The sequence below is a fragment of the Stegostoma tigrinum genome, chromosome 5 (genome assembly GCF_030684315.1).
Source record: "Stegostoma tigrinum isolate sSteTig4 chromosome 5, sSteTig4.hap1, whole genome shotgun sequence".
Lineage (NCBI taxonomy): Eukaryota > Metazoa > Chordata > Chondrichthyes > Orectolobiformes > Stegostomatidae > Stegostoma > Stegostoma tigrinum.
Genome location: NC_081358.1, coordinates 9750524 through 9771313, shown reverse-complemented (window position 1 = coordinate 9771313; position 20790 = coordinate 9750524). Strand labels below are relative to the sequence as shown.

At 45.7% G+C, this 20790-nt stretch overlaps 1 protein-coding gene across 7 annotated transcripts in view; it reads left to right on the top strand.

The window, feature by feature from the left end:
* sugct (succinyl-CoA:glutarate-CoA transferase) overlaps window positions 1-20790 on the top strand; it is a 395299-nt gene that overhangs the window by 98050 nt on the left and 276459 nt on the right. For all 7 annotated transcript variants that reach the window (XR_007247336.2, XR_007247337.2, XM_048529015.2 and 4 more), the window contains exon 9: window positions 3794-3889. Coding sequence is in view for 5 of the 7 variants with exons in the window: in XM_048529015.2 (XP_048384972.1) it covers window positions 3794-3889 (96 nt within the window). In the remaining 2 variants the exon portion in view is untranslated. The remainder of the gene's footprint in view (window positions 1-3793; window positions 3890-20790) is intronic.

The window sequence follows — 20790 nt, the reverse complement described above, 5'->3', positions numbered from 1 at the left end:
CTCCAACTGCCGTCAAGACATCAGTCGCCTCAACCTCTCCACCCCCTCTCACTCACTCCAGCCTCTCCCCTGCAGAACATGCAGCCCTCCGCTCCAATCCCAACCTCACCATAAAACCCACAGACAGGGGAGGCGCAATTGTACTATGGCGCACTGACCTCTACATTGCTGAGACCAGATGCCAACTCTCTGACACCACCTCCTACCGCTCCCTGGATCATGACCCCACCCCCGAGCACCAAACCACCATTTCCCAAACCAGCCACAACCTCATCACCTCAGGTGACCTCCCACCTATAGCTTCCAAAGTCATTGTTCCCCAACCCCTCACGGCCCGCTTCTATCTCCTTCTCAAAATCCACAAACCCGCCTGCCCTGGTCGACCCATTGTCTCCACCTGCTCCTGCCCCACCGACCTCATCTCAACCTAGCTGGACTCCATTTTCTCCCTCTTGGTCCAGGAACTCCCTCCCTATGTCCGTGACGCCATCCCAGCCCTCCAGCACCTCCCAGAATTTCCAATTTCCCGGTCCTCAACACCTCATTTTCACCATGGTCGTCCAGTCCCTATACACTTGTATTCCCCATGCAGATGGCCTAAAGGCCCTCTGCTTCTTCCTGTCCCACAGGCCCGACTAGTTCCCCTCCATCGATACCCTCATCTGCCTAGCCAAACTCGTCCACACCCTCAACAACTTCTCTTTCAATTCCTCCCACTTCCTACAGACAAAGGGGTTGACCATGGGAACCTGCATGGGCCCAAGCTATGCCTGCCTCTTTGTACGTTACGTGGAACAGTCCCTCTTCCATACCTACACTGGCCCTAAACCCCACCTCTTCCTCCATTACACTGGTGACTGTATCCGCGCCGCCTCGTGCTCCCAAAAGGAGCTCGAACATTTCATCCACTTCACCAACACCTTCCACCCCAACCTCAAGTTCACTTGGACCATCTCCAACACATCGCTCACCTTCCTGAACACCTCTGTCTCATCTCGGGCAACCACCTAGAACCAATATCCATTTCAAGCCCACTGACTCCCACAGCTACCTAGAATACACCTCCTCCCACTCACCTTCCTGCAAAAATTCCATCCCCTATTCAGAATTCCTTTGCCTCCGTCGCATCTGCTCCCAGGGATGAGGCATTCTGGATCCTGCACATCCCTCGTTCTTCAAGGATGACAACTTCCCCCCTGCAGTGGTCGAGATCACCCTTGACCATGTCTCCCGCATTTCCCGCAACACATACCTCACACCCCATCCCTGCAATAACTGCCAGAAGAGAATCCCCCTCGTTCTCACATACCACCCCACCAACCTCCGGATACAACGCATCATCCCCCGACACTTATGCCATCTACAATCCGACCCCACCACCCAAGACATTTTTCCATCCCCACCCCTGTCTGCTTTCCGGAGAGACTACTCTCTCCGTGACTCCCTTGTCCGCTCCACACTGCCCTCCAACCCCACCACACCCGGCACCTTCCCCTGCAACCGCAGGAAATGCTACACTTGCCCTCACACCTCCTCCCTCACCCCTATCCCAGGCCACAAGAAAACTTTTTACATCAAGCAGATGTTAACCTGCACATCTGCCAATGTGGTATACTGCATCCGCTGTATCCGTTGTGGCCTCCTGTACATTGGGGAATCCAAGCGGAGGCTTGGGGACCACTTTGCAGAACACCTACGCTCGATTCGCAGTAACCAACTGCACCTCCCAGTCGCGAACCATTTCAATTCCGCCTCGCATTCCTTAGATGACATGTCCTTCCTGGGCCTCCTGCAGTGCCACAACGATGCCACCCGAAGGTTGCAGGAACAGCAACTCATATTCCGCCTGGGGACCCTGCAGCCCAAAAGTATCAATGTGGATTTCACAGGCTTCAAAATCCGCCCCCCTCAACAGCATCCGAAAACCAGCTCAGCTCGTCCCTGCCTCCCTAACCTGTTCTCCCTCTCACCTATCCCCTCCTCCCACCTCAAGCCACTCCTCCATTTCCTACCTATTAACCTCACCCCGCCCCCTTGACCTGTCCATCCTCCCCGGACTGTCCTATCCCCTCCCTACCTCCCCACCTATACTCTCCTCTCCACCTATCTTCTCCTCTACCCATCTTTGATCCGTCTCCCCGTCTCTTCCTATTTCTTTCAGAACCCTCTCTCCATCCCCCTCTCTGAAGAAGGGCCTGGGCCCGAAACGTCAGCTTTTATGCTCCTAAGATACTGCTTGGCCTGCTGTGTCCATCCAGCTCCACACATTGTTATCTCATTTTCAGATATGCCTGGCGCCACTCCTCCATTGAACCGGGCAGTTGTTGAGTGGGGGAGATGCTGGGCTGTGAGGTTGCAGATTGTGCTAGAACACAAACCTGCTGCTGTTGATGACCCACAGCACCACATGGATGCCAAGTCTTGAGTTCATTCACAGTCTGCCCCATTTAATATGGTGGTAGTGCCACACAATGAAGATTATTCTCAATGTGAAGGTGAGACTTTGTCTCCAGAAGTACTGTGTGTTTGGCACTCTTGCTGATACTGACCATGAGTGTTTTTCCCTCTTGTTGGTTCCTTCACCATCTGCCGCAGACCCAGGCTCGCAGCTCTGTCCTTTAGGGCCTGATCAACTTCATAAGTCGTGCTGCTGCTGAGCCACTCTTGGTGGTGAACATCGAAATTTCTGACCCACAGACATTTTGTGCTCTAGACACACTCAGCGCTTCCTCCAAATGTTGTTCAACATGGAGGATTACTGATTCTTCATCTGAGGGAGGCCGGTATGTGGCAACCAGCAGGAGGTCTTCTTGCCCATGTTTATTGTGAAGCCATGAGACTTCATGGGGTTTGGAGTCAATGTTGAGGATTCCCAGAGCACCACTTTCTGACTGTATATCACTATGCCACCACCCCTGCTGGGTCTGCCCTGCTGGTGGGACAGAACATATCCAATGATGATACTGCCTGGGACATTGTCTGTAAGGTGTGCTTAAGTGAGTATGACTGTGTCTGGCTGTTGATTGACTCGTCTGTGTGACAGCTCTCCCAGTTTTAGCACTAGTCCCCAGATGTTTGTGAGGAGGACTTTGCAGGGTCGACAATTTTGTTTCTGCTGTTGTCTTTTCTAGTGCCTACGTTGATGCCAGGTGGCCCATCCAGTTTCATTTCTTTGAGACTTTGCAGTGATTGATACAGCTGAGTGGCTTGCTAGGCCATTTCAGAGAGCAGTTGAGAATTAACCACAACCACATCCTGCAGAAGAAAAACCATTTGGCTCATCAATTTTTTTTCTTCCACATGTGGCCACGGCCTCCTTCCGTTATCCTACTTTCCCACACCTCTTAGTATTGTCTTTCACCAGCATTTGCCTAATTTCCTATTTGACAGTACTTATAGCTGTTCTGAACCACCATGTTCAGATATGTTATAACATATTCCTGGGCAAATGGGACTTGAACCCTTGCTTTCTAGGGATAGAGCTAGGGATATTACCACTGTGCTTCTTGGCTTTAACAATGGTTTGGAGCAGAGAATTCCACATCGTAACCATACAAAGTCTTTTCTTTACCTCCCTCTTTAATTTGCTCTGATTACCTGAACAACCTTGTCATTAATTCCTTGAAAAACATTAAATAATCGACTTAGAAATAAACCTATAATTTTTAAAAAATATTTAGTTTCAGATCAAGACAATTTAAAACGTGATTTAAAAGTAATTTTCAATAACAAACGTAGGATTTTTATAAAAGTACTTTTTGTTGATGGTTCTTGTTTTCATTGTTCCAATCAGGTTGCTTGCCTTAGCCACATAGCTGCAAATTATCTTACTGGTGGAAAGGAAGCGAAACGATGGGGAACAGCACACGAGAGCATTGTTCCATACCAGGCAAGTCATTTATTTGTTACCTCTTAGTGAAAGAAATTCTTTTCAAGTAACCATTTTTAAAAGTAAGAATTTTAAACATTATGACCATCAATGTTAATGCTTTTGTGCTTGGATGTTCCTTGGTGGTAATTTGGGAGACTGAAAAGTGGCAGTGTTGTTAGATATTTAGTGTTTTTCCGCCATACTTTAAGGACACAACCTTAAGAAACAATGTTTTCAAATAATCAATTGATTAAAATGCTGGAAACACGTAGCTGTTCAGTCAGCATCCATATTGTAATGTGTTCATGTCTTCATACGTAGTTTATTAAACATTTCATGCATTTATACCACTAATAGAGTAAACTAGAGTATTTAATATGAGCTGCACTTTTTGTGCTAAATTTATTTCAACTTTAAGGGCGGCACAGTGGCTCAGTGGTTAGCACTGCAGCCTCACAGCACCAGGGACCCAGGTTCAATTCCAGCCTCGGGTAACTGTCTGTGTGGAGTTTGCACATTCTCCCCGTGTCTGCGTGGGTTTCCTCCGGGTGCTCTGGTTTCCTCCCACAGTCCAAAGATGTGCAGGCTAGGTGGATTGGCCATCCTAAATTGCCTGTAGTGTTCAAGGGTGTGTGGGTTATAGGGGAATGGGTCTGGGTGGGCTACTCCAAGGGCGGTGTGGACTTGTTGGGCCGAAGGGCCTGTTTCGACACTGTAGGGAATCTGATCTAATCTAATCACGCACCTTTTCCTTTTTGTCATTATTCAGAATGCTTGTTCTCTCTACAGCTCATCTCTACATGTCTATCTGAGCTGTCTGTCCCTATGTTAACTCTGTACGTGTCACTTAACAACATTCACTATTTGGGCTTGGAATAATAAGATCATAAAAGATGGTCATCAGGCTAAAAATATCACCCTTCTTCTGAAAGGTCCAGACCCGAAATGTCAGCTTTCCTGCTCCTCTGATCCTGCTTGGCCTGCTGTGTTCCTCCAGCTCTATACCTCGTTATCGCAGATTCTCCAGCATCGGCAGCTCCCACTATCTCTGAACCCATAAACTGGGAAGAAATAGGAGCAGAAAGAGGCAATGCTGTCCATCAACCCAGCTCACCATCCAATAAAGATCATAGCTAATCTAATTGTGGCTTCTCCGTCACTTTCCTGCCTATCTCCTGTTGCCTGTATCTCCCTTGTTGACCAAAATCTGTTTAACTCAGCCTCGAATATATTCAGTGATCCAGCCTCCACTGCTGGTCAATGAAGTGTTCCTCTGAGTGAAGAAATTCCTTGATATCTCTTGATATGTCTTGATGGGATGCCTATACTTTGAAACCATGCCTCCTAAGTCTAGAATTCCCTCTGGAAAGGAAACATGCTCCTAGCATCTATACCATAAAGCTGTCTTAGAATTTTCTGTGTTTCAATAAGATTACCTCTCATCCTTTTAAACTCCAGTGAGCATAGGTCCAACCAACTTAATCTTTCCTCATAAGACAACCCCTTCATCATCATCCCTAACTATCTTAGTGAACCTTATCTGAACTGCTTCCAATACCAATATGTTCCACCTCAAATAAAGAGACTAAAACTGTATACTGTATTCCAGAGATAATGGGAACTGCAGATGCTGGAGAATTCCAAGATAATACAATGTGAGGCTGGATGAACACAGCAGGCCAAGCAGCATCTCAGGAGCACAAAAGCTGACGTTACGGGCCTAGACCCTTCTTCAGAGAGGGGGATGGGGAGAGGGAACTGGAATAAATAGGGAGAGAGGGGGAGGCGGACCGAAGATGGAGAGTAAAGAAGATAGGTGGAGAGAGTGTAGGTGGGGAGGTAGGGAGGGGATAGGTCAGTCCAGGGAAGACGGACAGGTCAAGGAGGTGGGATGAGGTTAGTAGGTAGCTGGGGGTGCGGCTTGGGGTGGGAGGAAGGGATGGGTGAGAGGAAGAACCGGTTAGGGAGGCAGAGACAGGTTGGACTGGTTTTGGGATGCAGTGGGTGGGGGGGAAGAGCTGGGCTGGTTGTGTGGTGCAGTGGGGGGAGGGGACGAACTGGGCTGGTTTAGGGATGCAGTAGGGGAAGGGGAGATTTTGAAACTGGTGAAGTCCACATTGATACCATATGGCTGCAGGGTTCCCAGGCGGAATATGAGTTGCTGTTCCTGCAACCTTCGGGTGGCATTATTGTGGCAGTGCAGGAGGCCCATGATGGACATGTCATCAAGAGAATGGGAGGGGGAGTGGAAATGGTTTGCGACTGGGAGGTGCAGTTGTTTGTTGCGAACTGAGCGGAGGTGTTCTGCAAAGCGGTCCCCAAGCCTCCGCTTGGTTTCCCCAATGTAGAGGAAGCCGCACCGGGTACAGTGGATGCAGTATACCACATTGGCAGATGTGCAGGTGAACCTCTGCTTAATGTGGAATGTCATCTTGGGGCCTGGGATGGGGGTGAGGGAGGAGGTGTGGGGACAAGTGTAGCATTTCCTGTGGTTGCAGGGGAAGGTGCCGGGTGTGGTGGGGTTGGAGGGCAGTGTGGAGCGAACAAGGGAGTCACGGAGAGAGTGGTCTCTCCGGAAAGCTGACAGGGGAGGGGATGGAAAAATGTCTTGGGTGGTGGGGTCGGATTGTAAATGGCGGAAGTGTCGGAGGATAATGCGTTGTATCCGGAGGCTGCACTGCCACAATGATGCCACCCGAAGGTTGCAGGAACAGCAACTCATATTCCGCCTGGGAACCCTGCAGCCCAATGGTATCAATGTGGACTTCACCAGTTTCAAAATCTCCCCTTCCCCTACTGCATCCCTAAACCAGCCCAGTTCGTCCCCTCCCCCCACTGCACCACACAACCAGCCCAGCTCTTCCCCCCCACCCACTGCATCCCAAAACCAGTCCAACCTGTCTCTGCCTCCCTAACCGGTTCTTCCTCTCACCCATCCCTTCCTCCCACCCCAAGCCGCACCCCCAGCTACCTACTAACCTCATCCCACCTCCTTGACCTGTCTGTCTTCCCTGGACTGACCTATCCCCTCCCTACCTCCCCACCTACACTCTCTCCACCTATCTTCTTTACTCTCCATCTTCGGTCCGCCTCCCCCTCTCTCCCTATTTATTCCAGTTCCCTCTCCCCATCCCCCTCTCTGATGAAGGGTCTAGGCCCGAAACGTCAGCTTTTGTGCTCCTGAGATGCTGCTTGGCCTGCTGTGTTCATCCAGCCTCACATTGTATTATACTGTATTCCAGATGTGGTCTTATCAATGCGGTACAGCTGTGGCAAGAATTCCTCCTCCAAAACTGTTATGCTTTGTGCCCCCTCCACAGCGCATGGACTCATGAGTGTGCTCACTCCCGCCTTTTCGAGAGCAGTGAAGGACAGGAAATAAATCTTGGCTGAACCAACAGTTTTGCCATTCCGCGATAGAATTTAAAAAAAGGCTAACATTTCATTGACTTCCTGAGAAAGCCGGCTCTGCGTTGGGGTGAAATGTGAAGGGTTTGAATAAAGCTTAAGGGTGTTAATATTTCAATGTAGTTGAGAATCGAGATTGAAAGCTCACAAGCAGTTTTCGCTCTCTGCGACTGAGCAAACTAGGGGCTCAGGGTAGGACTGGCTGAATAGATGAAGGGTCACTGGACCCGAAATGTTAATTCTGATTTCCCTCCATTGATGCTGCCAGACCCGCTGAGCTTTGCCAGCAATTTCTGTTTTTGTTTCTGGCTCAGTAGATCTGGCCATTAGTGAAAAGTTGGAGTTATGCTTGTGAACGAGTATTGGAGTAAGGTTTTAAAGTCCAGGAAACAAGAGTGATGGACTGGAATGGAAGCAGCCACTGAGGCTGTCCACGTCAGATTGGATATTGAGAGGGAGTTTCAAGAGCAAATTGGCAGAAGTGAAGAATCATGATCTCTCATGAAGTTTAATGAGATTTAATACCCACTTTGTCATTAATATCTGGGAGAATTGCTGACAAATGTGAGAGATTGCATTTGTTATTTGGTGTGTACTGTGGCGTGTTCGCTCTCCAGAGCCCCTATTAACCACGGGTTAATTCTGGGTGTTGGAATAAATTGTTTGTGTTGTAGAAGTGTTACTGTTGTCACATTGTATGGTAAAGTTTACTGCTGTTTGATCAAACAAGAGAACCTTGTGGCTTTATTCGCTGAGTAAGTTCCTTGAATTGTACACTGCTTTTTTTAAAAAGATGTTCTCAGCCAGATTACAATGTGTAATTGGCAGTCTGGTCTGGGATCCCAAGGCCTATAAAACATTTCCTCTAGTGATTTCTTTTTTTCTTGTATCCACTTAAACTGATTCTACATGTTGATACTTTGAACCATGATCTTTTCTCCTTCTGATGCTGATATCATCGTTTATTAACAGCTACCTCACTACGTTTCTTTTTTCCTTCCTTTCCTCCTGAAATCTCAAATAACCTTGAATGTTCATGTCCCTGCCATACACCCATATCTCTATAACAGCTATTCTATCCGCTGATTCATTTTGATTTATATAATCAAGCCATCTTGTTATGACTGTTTATTTGAGGTTGGTTGGCTTGCCGAGCTGGTTTGTTTTCGGCAGACGTTTCGTTACCATGCTTGGTAACATCCTCAATGCAACCTCTGATGAAGCATCAGTGTGTTTTCCCACCTGCTTATTTAGATATAGAGGCTGTCATTCTTTCCTTTTACAGTTCTTTCTGATTCTGATCTTTTCTTTCTGCATTTTTATGTATATATGGTCTGTCACTTGCTTTCACTCTGGTTATAATCTGCATTGCCATCCAGCTTTGTTCTTTCTTTCTAACTTTCCAAATTAGTTCTCCATGAGACTACAATTCTAAAGCGCCCTCCATAGCCCTTCTTATATGAAACAAGGATACTGGTTTCAGACGGGTTCAAGTGAATACTGTCCCGATGGTACACCGCCTGCTTTCCCCACTCATGCTGCCAGTGCTTCATGAATTAAAATCCCCTTTTCCCATAACAATCTTTGTGCTACTCACTGAACACTCCGCTATTGTTTGCCCTTTGCTAAGTAGCTTAAGTAGCAATCAGCGATAACATTCTCATATCAGTTATCATATGCGTATATAAATTATCCAAATGTTTTTCACAAAGCTAAGCATTTTATACAGAGAGAAGAAAGTTGTCATCAGCAGTGCAATCAAGCAGCACTTGCTTAACCATAAACTGCTCACTGGCACCCAGTTTGGGTTCTACCATTGCCGTTCAATTCCTAACCTCATTACAGCCTTGGTTCAAATATGGACAAACGGGTCTAGAGATAAGAATTCCAGAGGTGAGGTGAGTGTGACTGCCTGGCTGCATTAGACGAGTGTGGCATCAAGGAGCCTCTGCACTGGTTTGAGTCATACCTGGCACATAAGAAGATGGTCATGGTTGCTTGGGATCTGTCATCATCTCAGCTCCAGGACATCTCTGCAGGAGTTCCTCAGGTAGTCACCTAGGCCCAACCATCTTCAGCTGCTTCATCAATGATCTTCCCTCCATCATCAGGCCAGAAATGGAGATGTTCATCAATGATTGCACCGGCCATTTATGACACCTCAGAAAGATACCGTGTCTAAATACAGCAAGACTTGAATATCCAGATTTGGGCAGCAAAATGGGAAGTAACATTCAAGCCATACAAATGCCAGGAAATGACCATCTCCAATAAGACACATGATTACTGTCACTGAATCTCCCACTATCAGCATCCTAGGGATTACCATTGACCAGAAACTCAACTGGAATTGCCATTTAAATACAGCAGCTACAAGAACAGGCCAGAGGCTAGGAATACTGTGCCAAATAATTCACCTCCTGACTCTCCAAAGCCTGTTTGGAGTTAGGAGTGAGGTAGAATAGTCCCACGCCTGTTTTGGTGCAGCTCCAAAAACATTCAAGAAGCTTGACATCACCCAGGACAAAGCAACCCACTTGATTGACATCATATCCACAAACATTCAGTCCCTCTACCACCAATGCTCAGTAGCAGCAGTGTGTACTATCTACAAGATGCACTGCAGAAATTCACCAAAGATCCTCAAACAGCACCTTCCAAACTACAGCCACTTCCACCTAGAAGGACAAGGGCAGCAAATAAACGGGAATACCACCACCTTCAGGTTGCCGTCCAAGCCATTCACCATCCTGACTTGGAAGCATAGGGAGGATTCCATCAGTGTTCCTGGCTCAAAATCCTGGAATTTTCTCCCTAGCAGAATTGTGGACCTACCTACAGCACATACCACAGCAGTTCAAGAAGGCAGGTCACCGCCACCTTTTCAAGGGCAGTTAGGAATAGCAATAAATGCTGGCTCAGCCAGCTATGGACACACTGCATTAGTGCATAAGACAAAATGCTAGCATGTTAAGGAATGGGTGCTTGTATAAATGTGTGTCTCTAGCAAAATACATTTTTTAAGTTAAGATATTAGCTTAGGGGAAGGCTGATCAGAAGAATTTAGAAGAAAGATCAGAATTTGGCCACACATTCTATCAACCCTCTGTGGCGTTCATCTAAGACCTGGTCTGATCTTCCCTTCAATTGCTTTTACTCAAAACCCAAACCCTGCTATAGTCCAAGAATCTGTTCATTTCAATTTTGAATATATTCTATGGCTCAGGCTCTACAGCCTCCTAGGGAGAGAATTCCAAAGATTCATGACCCTCTGAGTGAACAAATTCCTTTTAACTTCCATCGTTAAAGGCAGGTCCTTTATTCTGAAACTCCGTTTCCTTGTTCTGTGTGCATGATATACTGGCGAGTTAAAATAAGCATCTAGTTTACATTAAAATAAGCATCTAATCTACAATCATATTAAACCTTTTTGCTATAAATGTTTTCAATTGAAACATTTATGATGACAATTTAGATGTATAAATGACACAAAAGGTGGAAAGGCTGAAAACTGGAGAATGCCAATTTAAGGTGAATGGCAAAATAACTGAAAATGGTGTTAAATATGAGAAAAATATACAGTGAATAGTTGGGACATGTAATGCACTGTTCTGAGAGTGTGGTGGAGGCAGATACAATTGTGGTTTTCAGAAGGGAATTGCATAATTTTGGGACAAAGATGCTGAGCTACAGAAAAGCGGTGGAGTATTGGGCCGAGCTGAGTTGCTTTTTTGAGACCTGGTAGAGGGAAGGCAATGGCCTAGTGGTATTATCGCAAGAGTGTTAATCCAGAGACCTAGGTAACATTCTGGGGACCTGAGTTCGCATCCCGCCACAGCAGAAGGTGGAATTTGAATGCAATGAAAATATGTAGAATTAAGAATCTAGTGATGACCATGAATCCATTGCTGATTGTCAGGGGTTAACCCATCTAGTTCACTAATGTTCTTGAGGGCAGGAAATTTGCCACCCTTACCTGGCCTGGTCGACATGTGACTCCAGACCCACAGCAATGTGGCTGAATCTGAACTGCCCTCTGGGCAATTAGGGATGGACAATAAATGCCACCTAGCTAGCGATGTCCTTATCCCGTTAACGAATAAAGAAAGACACGTCAAGGTGAGTGGCCACTTGTGTTGTAGCCATTCTGTAGTATTATCTCAGAATATCAAAAGCTCTGACTTGATAAGACTTAAGTAAACTACAGTCACATTAAGTCTTTTATCAAGTTGTGTTTCTGCTAATTATAATTAACTAAACACAGAAAAATAGAATTATTCTGCTTGATTGTGCAGCTAAATTGAGCTGTATTATCTGTTGATGATGCTTGAGAGTAGCTTTAACTTATCTCATTTTTTATGAAATGAAAATCTTTACATTTATTAAAAACTTAAAAAGTCCAACCGGATAATCGCAGAAATGACTGTCTGTTTCGAGAGAAAATCTTTTGGCTGCTATTGAACGACATTCCTTTTAACACCCTAATGGGACCATCTTCCGTTTTTCCACACTTGGCATCGGTCACTAAATCTTGCTCTTTATAACAGTGAAGACCTTTTCACTAGGATCCTATTGCATGAGAAAACATTTTCAACCTCAGCCTGAAACAAATGGCCAGAACTTCCGACTGATGACAATAACAGGAGAAAGTATCCACTTACAAGCACGTGCTGTCTATAGCCAGTCTTCTGATGCTAGCTGCCTCCTGTTTGAGTCTCCTTTGCAGAAAGCTGCATAGACTTTGATGCAGTGTAGGGGAAGTGAAATCATGCCTCCCACGATGCTAGTGCAGATGGGAATATTTCTGAAGGGCAGTAGTGAACATCACAGGTAAATTAACTTCAAGGTTAGTTGAATGAAAATATCTTGGGTGTTGGGGCCGGATTGTAAATGGCAGACGTGTCAGAGGATGATGCGTTGTATCCGGAGGTTGGTGGGGTGGTATGTGAGGACGAGGGGGATACACCCCACCGACCTCCAGTTACAACGCATCATCCTCTGACACGTCTGCCATCTACAATCCGACCCCAACACCCAAGACACTTTTCCATCCCCACTCTTGTCTGCCTTCCAGAGAGATCACTCTCTCTGTGACTCCCTTGTCCGCTGCACACTCCCCTCCAACCCCACCACACCCGGTGCCTTCTCCTGCAACCACAGGAAGTGCTACACTTGCCCCCACACCACCTCCCTCACCGCCATCTCAGGCCCCAAGATGACTTTCCATATCAAGCAGATGTTCACCTGCACATCCGCCAATGTGATGTACTGTATCCACTGTACCCGTTGTGGCTTCCTCTACATTGGGGAAACCAAGCGGAGGCTTGGGGACCGCTTTGCAGAACACCGCCGCTCAGTTCGCAATAAACAACTGCACGTCCCAGTCACGAACCATTTTAACTCCCCTTCCCATTCCTTAGATGACATGTCCATACTGGGCCTCCTGCAGTGCCACAATGATGCCACCCAAAGGTTGCAGGAACAGCAACTCATATTCTGCTTGGGAACCCTGCAGCCCAATGGTGTCAATGTGGACTTCACCAGCTTCAAAATCCCCCCTCCCCCACTGCACCCCAAAACCAGCCCAGCTCGTCCCCGCCTGCCTAACCTGTTCTTCCTCTCACCAATCCCCTCCTCCCACCTCAAGCCGTACCTCCATTTCCCACCTACTAACCTCTTTCCCCCTCCTTGACCTGTCCGTCCTCCCCAGACTGACCTATCCCCTCCCCACCTATACTCTCCTCTCCACCTATCTTCTCCTCTGCCCATCTTCGGTCCGCCTTCCCCTCTCTCCCTATTTATTTCAGAACCCTCTCCCCATCCCCCTCTCTGATGAAGGGTCTAGGCCCAAAACATCAGCTGTTGTGCTCCTGAGATGCTGCTTGGCCTGCTGTGTTCATCCAGCCTCACACTTTGCTATCTCACCACCATTTGTATCAGTTTTGGATTTTCCACTAGAAGTGATGGCCGTGGTCCAGAGTGGGTGCTTGTGTTGTAATTGTGAATGTCAAAGTTATGTTAATGGAGTTATTTTCTGTTGTTTGTTTCAGAACATGTCCGTTTTAAAGTATACCTGGCATTCAGTGTTGCTGCGTGAAAGGAGGGCCTGCATTTCGTAGTTCCTAAGAGAGATTAATTATCTGCATACAGATGGTTGCACTTCTAATGTCCCAAGTTGTTTTAAAAAACTAGTATCAACTGTGCTAGAAGCCACTGAATATATCTCACAAGAACTACAAGACTGATTTCCAACTCTCCCATGTTGGGTGCTTTTCTCTGCAAATGCAGCTAGAAGTATAAATGTATAAATTCTTTTGACCCCGCAAAATAGACTGGAGTCAGAATGCAGGCCTAACAGGACTGCCATCATTACATGGGAGCAGAAGGTACATCAGTCCTTAACTTGAGTGGTTGTTGACATATGTCAATAGAAGCTTGCTTTCTCCATAATCTAAAGAAATTTCATAAACTTCTAGCATATTGTGTTAACTGTGATTTAACAATCATCATTTGGCATTTGCTGTAGTTTTTGGAGCAACCAGTTTATGGTTGAGAAAAAAGAATTGGCAACTTATACTTTGGAAGGAAAAATGGCCACATCAGACAAGCTATGTTTTGTTTAACAAAAGGCAAAAAAATCATGTTTCAATTATGATGGAGAATAACAAATAGACTGTGGGGAGAAACATATCTTGTTGCATAGAACAAAATGCTTTTAAGTTGTCTTATTGGAAAAAAACTGTTAACGATTAAATCCGATTGAAAAAAATTGAACGTTGAGCAACGGCAACGTAGAGCCAAGAAAAAATGAACTTTTTACAGCATTTTATCAGAAACATCTCCAACAACTTGCCCATTTGCATGTCTGCTGAAATTTTGCATGTTTAGATTCTGCCCAAATTACAAATTTCAGCTAGCTACCACAGCCTGAAAATTGTCCTTACCATATGTGGAAAATGTGATTTCAAGAACACCTGCTTCACTTTCGATAAACTGATGTCGATAGAGAAAACATGCAACCTCACATGGAAAATCAGAGCAACGCTCAGTTGCTTACCACATGAACAAAAGCTCAAATCATGATGTAAATTTGACCAGCATCTGTGTTCTGAGCTTCTCCTTGAGAACTGGTGGCTTCACCACCATTCACACTGGTTCAGTGGAAGCCATTGATTGTATTGTTAAATTCAACCTTGAACTGCTTCTCTAGCTGTACAACTAAAATGTGTTTGATGAACAGTTTTTCGATTTGAAGTTTGTGTATCCTTCTCTCCCGAAAACCTTTTCAGTTGAGTACCCTCATATCACACAGCACGTTTCTATGTTACAGTGCTTGCAGACTAATTCCTCATTATTAGAACAGCGAATACTTGACAGTTTTGTGTTGAAGAAAAGTAAAAGAGAGAGGAGATATATCAAGATAACACAGTGTGGAGCTGGAGGAACACAGCAGGCCAGGCAGCATCAAAGGAGCAGGAAAGCTGACGTGTTGGATTTCTTAAGAAGGGTCCCGACCTGAAATGTCAACTTTCCTGCTCCTCTGATGTTGCTTGACCTACTGTGTTCCTCCAGCTCTACACTGTGTTACCACTGACCCCAGCATTGGCAGTTTTTATGATCTCTAAGGGGATGTATCAAAAGTAATTAGACTGCTAAAGGCCAGGTATCATGCAAGAAGCTGTTACTTCACCTCAAATTCATAATAGAACATAGAACATTACAGCATAGCACAGGCCCTTCGGCCCTTGATGTTGTGCCGACCTGTCATACCGATCTCAAGCCCATCTAACCTACACTATTCCATGTACGTCCATATGCTTGTCCAATGACGACTTAAATGTACCTAAAGTCGGCGAATCTACTACCGTTGCAGGCAAAGCGTTCCATTCCCTTACTACTCTCTGAGTAAAGAACCTACCTCTGACATCTGTCCTGTATCTTTCACCCCTCAATTCAAAGCTATGCCCCCTCGTGCTCACCGTCACCATCCTAGGAAAAAGGCTCTCCCTATCCACCCTATCTAACTCTCTGATTATTTTATGTGTTTTAATTAAGTCACCTCTCAACCTTCTTCTCTCTAATGAAAACAGCCTCAAGACCCTCAGCCTTTCCTCGTAAGACCTTCCCTCCATAACAGGCAACATCCTAGTAAATCTCCTCTGCACCCTTTCCAAAGCTTCCACATCCTTCTATAATGCGGTGACCAGAACTGTACGCAATACTCCAAGTGCGGCCGCACCAGAGTTTTGTACAGCTTCACCATAACCTCTTGGTTCCGGAACTCGATCCCTCTATTAATAAAAGCTAAAACACTGTATGCCTTGCTGCCACCCAGGTTGACAGGGCTGTTAACTTTCAAGGATCTGTGTACATGGACACCGAGATCTCTCTGCTCATCTACACTGCTAAGAATCTTACCATTAGCCCTGTACTTTGCCTTCCGGTTACTCCTACCAAAGTGCATCACCTCTCACTTGTCTGCATTAAACTCCATTTGCGACCTCTCAGCCCAGCTCTGTAGCTTATCTATGTCTCTCTGCAACCTACAGCATCCTTTGTCACTATCCACAACTCCACCGACCTTAGTGTCATCTGCAAATTTACTAACCCATCCTTCTACGCCCTCATCCAGGTCATTTATAAAAATGACAAACAGCAGTGGACCCAACACCGACCCTTGCGGTACACCACTAGTAACTGCTGTCCAGGATGAACATTTCCCATCAACTACCACGCTCTGTCTTCTTTCAGCAAGCCAATTTCCGATCCAAACTGCTATATCTCCCACAATTCCATTCCTCTGCATTTTGTACAATAGCCTACTGTGGGGAACCTTTTCGAACGCCTTGCTGAAATCCATATGCACCACATCACCCAGTTTACTCTCATCTACATGTTTGGTCACCCTCTCAAAGAAATCAGTAAGGTTTGTGAGGCACGACCTTCCCTTCACAAAACCGTGCTGACTATCCCTAATCAATTTGTTCTTCTCTAAATGAGGATAAATCCTATCCCTTATAACCTTTTCCAACACTTTACCAACAACTGAGGTAAGGCTCACGGGTCTGTAATTACCAGGGTTGTCTCTACTCCCCTTCCTGAACAGGGGAACCACATTTGCTATCCTGCAGTCGTCTGGCACTATTCCTGTTGACAATGATGAGTTAAAGATCAATGCCAAAGGCTTGGCAATCTCCTTCCTGGCTTCCCAGAAGATCCGAGGATAAATCCTATCCGGCCCAGGGGCCTTATCTATCTTCACCTTCTGAAGGATTTCTAATACCTCTTCCTTGTGACCCTCAATCCCACCTAGTCTAGCAGCCTGTATCTCAGTATTCCTGTGGTGAGTGGAAGGAACTAAGTTAAAGATTGGGCATTGATAAGATATTGGGTGCTGAACAGAAAATATCTAAGTAGAAGGAATGCTGGATGGGAGAGTTATGTCAGGACGAGGCATCACAGGCATCATTGATTGGTTGTTAATGTCGCCACTTCATGTCATAGGGCTGAATATTACACTGCCCTGTTGGATGTATTTTCAGCGTGAATAAAACAGATTAGATTGCTAACTCACCACTTTCACACCCAGCCCCAAAATCAACAGTCCACCCACCATATGTTAATCAGTAATTTGTAGGATAATTCAGCTTGTTAAACTTGCTAATTACCCTGTCCACAGCATGAAATAGATGGTGTGGAGGAGGATGGTAGTGGGCAGCCCACTTTCAAAATTCCTTTTAAAAGAAAGTAAGTACTGGTGATACTATTTTTAGAGGGGCCCTTTACCCACTGGGTGAGCCCTGAGATGATAGTACACACCACCCCCACCTTTTTACATGACAGTGCTTGAAAACTTACTCATTCATGCTCACTGCAGACCTTCCAGAGCTTGGACATATTCCCATAACTCGACTGTCTAGAAAGTCATGAGTCTGCTGCAGTCCCAGTAAAGCCTAAACCGGAGCTCTGGCACTGCTGGGACTTTTGGATCCACTTGACAATCGGATTAGCCAGCAGCTCCAGGATTTCCGTCCAGTAAGGGGTAGAAATCTCACTCTCCAGTCCTTCAGTCCACCTGCAACATGTTATGGCTGTGAGTTGGGCTCCTTCCTCGTTCATCAGCTCACCACTAACTTTCCTTCTAAGTGTAGGGAGTGAGGATCCATTCCTCTCCTGTAATTTTCTGCAAGTTACTTATTCAGGAACTCAACACAGATACCAAATTTGTAAATGATACCGAACCTGTGGAGGCAGTGGAATTGGAAGAAGCATGAATTGATTACAGAACGGTTTCATAGAATTCCCACATTGTGGAAGCATTGAGGAATAAGAGAATGATCAGGGAGAAGGTAGGGCCGATCAGGGATGGCGTAGGGAACTTTGTGCGTGGAGTCTGAGCAGATAGGGGAGGCCCTAAATGAGTTTTTTGCTTCGGTTTTCACGAAGGAAAGGGACCTTGTAGTGAATGAGAACTTTGAGGAGCAGGAAAACAGGCTTGAACAGATCAAGACTGAGGAAGTTGATGTGCTGGAAATTTTGGCAAACATTAAGATTGATAAGTTCCCAGGGCCAGACCAGATTTATCCTAGGTTGCTCCGGGAAGCGAGAAAGGAGGTTGCTAAGCCGCTGGCGAAGATCTTTGCTTCCTCACTCTCCACGGGAGTCGTACCAGAAGATTGGAGGGAGGCAAATGTTGTTCCTCATTTCAAGAAAGGGAATAGGGAAATCCCTGGAAATTACAGACCAGTCAGTCTTACGTCTGTGGTCAGCAAGGTTTTGGAAAGAATTCTGAGGGACAGGATTTATGACTCTTTGAAAAAGCATAACGTGATTAAAGGGAGTCAGCATGGCTTTGTGTGGGGCAGGTCATGCCTCACAAATCTTATTGAGTTCTTTGAGGAAGTCACGAGACAGGTTGACGAGGGTCAAGCAGTGGATGTGGTGTACATGGACTTCAGCAAGGCATTTGATAAGGTTCCCCACGGCAGGCTCATTCATAAAGTCAGGAGGTATGGGATACAGGGTGATTTGGCTGTCTGGATTCAGAATTGGTTGGCTGACAGGAGGCAGAGAGTGGTTGTAGATGGTAAGTATTCTGCCTGGAGGTCATTGCTGAGTGGTGTTCCGCAGGGGTCTGTTCTTGGGCCTCTGCTCTTTGTAGATTTTATAAATGACTTGGAAGGGGAGGTTGATGGGTGGGTTAGTATGTTTGCTGATGACACAAAGGTTGGAGGTGCCGTTGATAGTATTGAGGGCTATTGCAGGCTTCAGCGAGACATTGACAGTATACAGAGCTGGGCTGAGAAATGGCAGATGGAGTTCAACCTGGATAAATGCGAAGTGATGCATTTTGGAAGGTCGAACTTAAATGCTGAATGTAGGATTAAAGGTGGGATTCTCGGCAGTGTGGAGGAACAGCGGGATCTTGGTGTTCAAGTGCATAGCTCCCTCAAAGTTGCCACCCAGGTGGATAAGGTTGTTAAGAAAGCATATGGTGTTTTGGCTTTCATTAACAGGGGGATTGAGTTTAAGCGCCGCGAGGTTATGCTGCAGCTCTACAAAACCCTGGTGAGACCACACTTGGAATATTGTGTCCAGTTCTGGTCGCTGTATTATAGGAAAGATGTGTGGAGTCTTTGGAGAGGGTGCAAAGGAGGTTTACCAGGATGCTGCCTGGACTGGAAGGCTAGTTTTACGAGGAGAGGTTGACTGAGCTCGGACTTTTCTGTCTGGAGAGAAGGAGGAAGAGAGGTGACCTGATTGAGGTGTACAAGGTAATGAGAGGCATGGATAGAGTCGATAGCCAGAGACTTTTCCCCAGGGCAGGATTGACTGCCACAAGGGGTCATAGTTTTAAGGTGTTAGGAGGAAGGTATAAAGGAGACGTCAGAGGGAGGTTCTTCACCCAGAGAGTTGTGAACGCATGGAATAGTTTGCCAGTGGTAGTTGTGGAAGCTGAGTCATTAGTGACATTTAAGCGACTGCTGGACATGCACATGGACAGTAGTGAATTGAGGGGAATGTAGGTTAGGTTATTTTATTTTTGTATTAGGATTATTCAACGGCACAATGTCGTGGGCCAAAGGGCCTGTACTGTGCTGTACTTTTCTATGTTCTGTGCCATTTAGCCCATCGAGGACATCCCTCCCAGACCCATCTCCCTGTCACCCTGCGTATCCCACCACTAATCCACCCAGCCTACACACTCCTGGACACCATGAGCAATTTAGCATGGCCAGTCCACCTAATCTGCAAATCTTTGGATTATGGGAGGAAACTTGGAGGAAACCTGCACAGACCCACGGAGAATATGCAAACTTCACAGAAACAGTCACCCGATGGTGGAATCGAACCTGGGCCCCTTGGCATTGTGCGGCAGCAGTGCTAACCACTGAGCCACCGTGCTGCCCTTTGGATGGAACCTCTAAGTGGGAGATTTTATGCAGACAAGTGCCAAGCATACTACAAGGCATGATTGTTGTTGAAATAACTGAAGATAAAGTTGAAGGAGATGCAGTGCTGCAATTAATATTAAGTATATTCAACCACTGTAGACAGCTTTGTTGAATGGCAAACGAAAGGTAAGCCCTGCAGTCAATATAGTAAAATATAAGTTGGCAAAGGTAACTTATTTGCATAAATCTCCCTGTTGTAAAACTCACCTGGAGAAAAGCCATGAGATTTTATCAAAGGAATACAATTGTATACTACTTTCTTTCAACGATAAGCAACAACATGGGAGGCCTGCTAATAATAACATAATATCGGCCTGCAAACATTCTGTACCATGGTCCCTCCAATGCCCTACTGTTGTATTGGATCCTGATTGCCGCATATATGGTTTCTTAATTCCCTCTTCAACAGCATTCTTCTCCCTTCTATTAACTAGCATCTAAACCATGATGATCAACACAATGGGAGGTCCATTTTCTAAGTGTTTGTGTTTTTTTTAGTCTAGTTATCAACCTTCAGTTGTTAAGTTTTGATACATATGCAGAACAATCATTTGTAAAACAAAAGGTGCAGTCATGACAATACAGGATATTGAAGAACAGGGTTACACTGTAAAAGCCGAAAAGCTGTTTAGGCAGAGAGCAATATCTTGAAACCCTGGGAGAATGCCTGAGAAATAGTGAAACCAGGACTTGGATAAACATATGGAATCTCGCAGTTGGAAGAATTGTATCCTAAGTGCTTCTGGGAAGTTTTTTTTAATAACTTCTTTATCAGATACCTTCTGCTAATGTAAGAAGAGCATGATTTAGTCACCAAACAAAAAAAATTGAAGCAATCAATATGGCAAGATAGAGTATTAATTGGATAAAGGCATCCTGTTATTAATGAACACTTTGGGCCAGGCAGTGGAGCAATGAAGGAACCTTGTTTCTCCAAAATCCTCCCCTCCCCAACCTCCAAATATTGGAAGGAAAACAGCACAGATGTAATACCAATGATCGAAAGCAGACACTGCTGGAAATGCTCAGAAAGCCACGTAGCATCTCTGGATGATA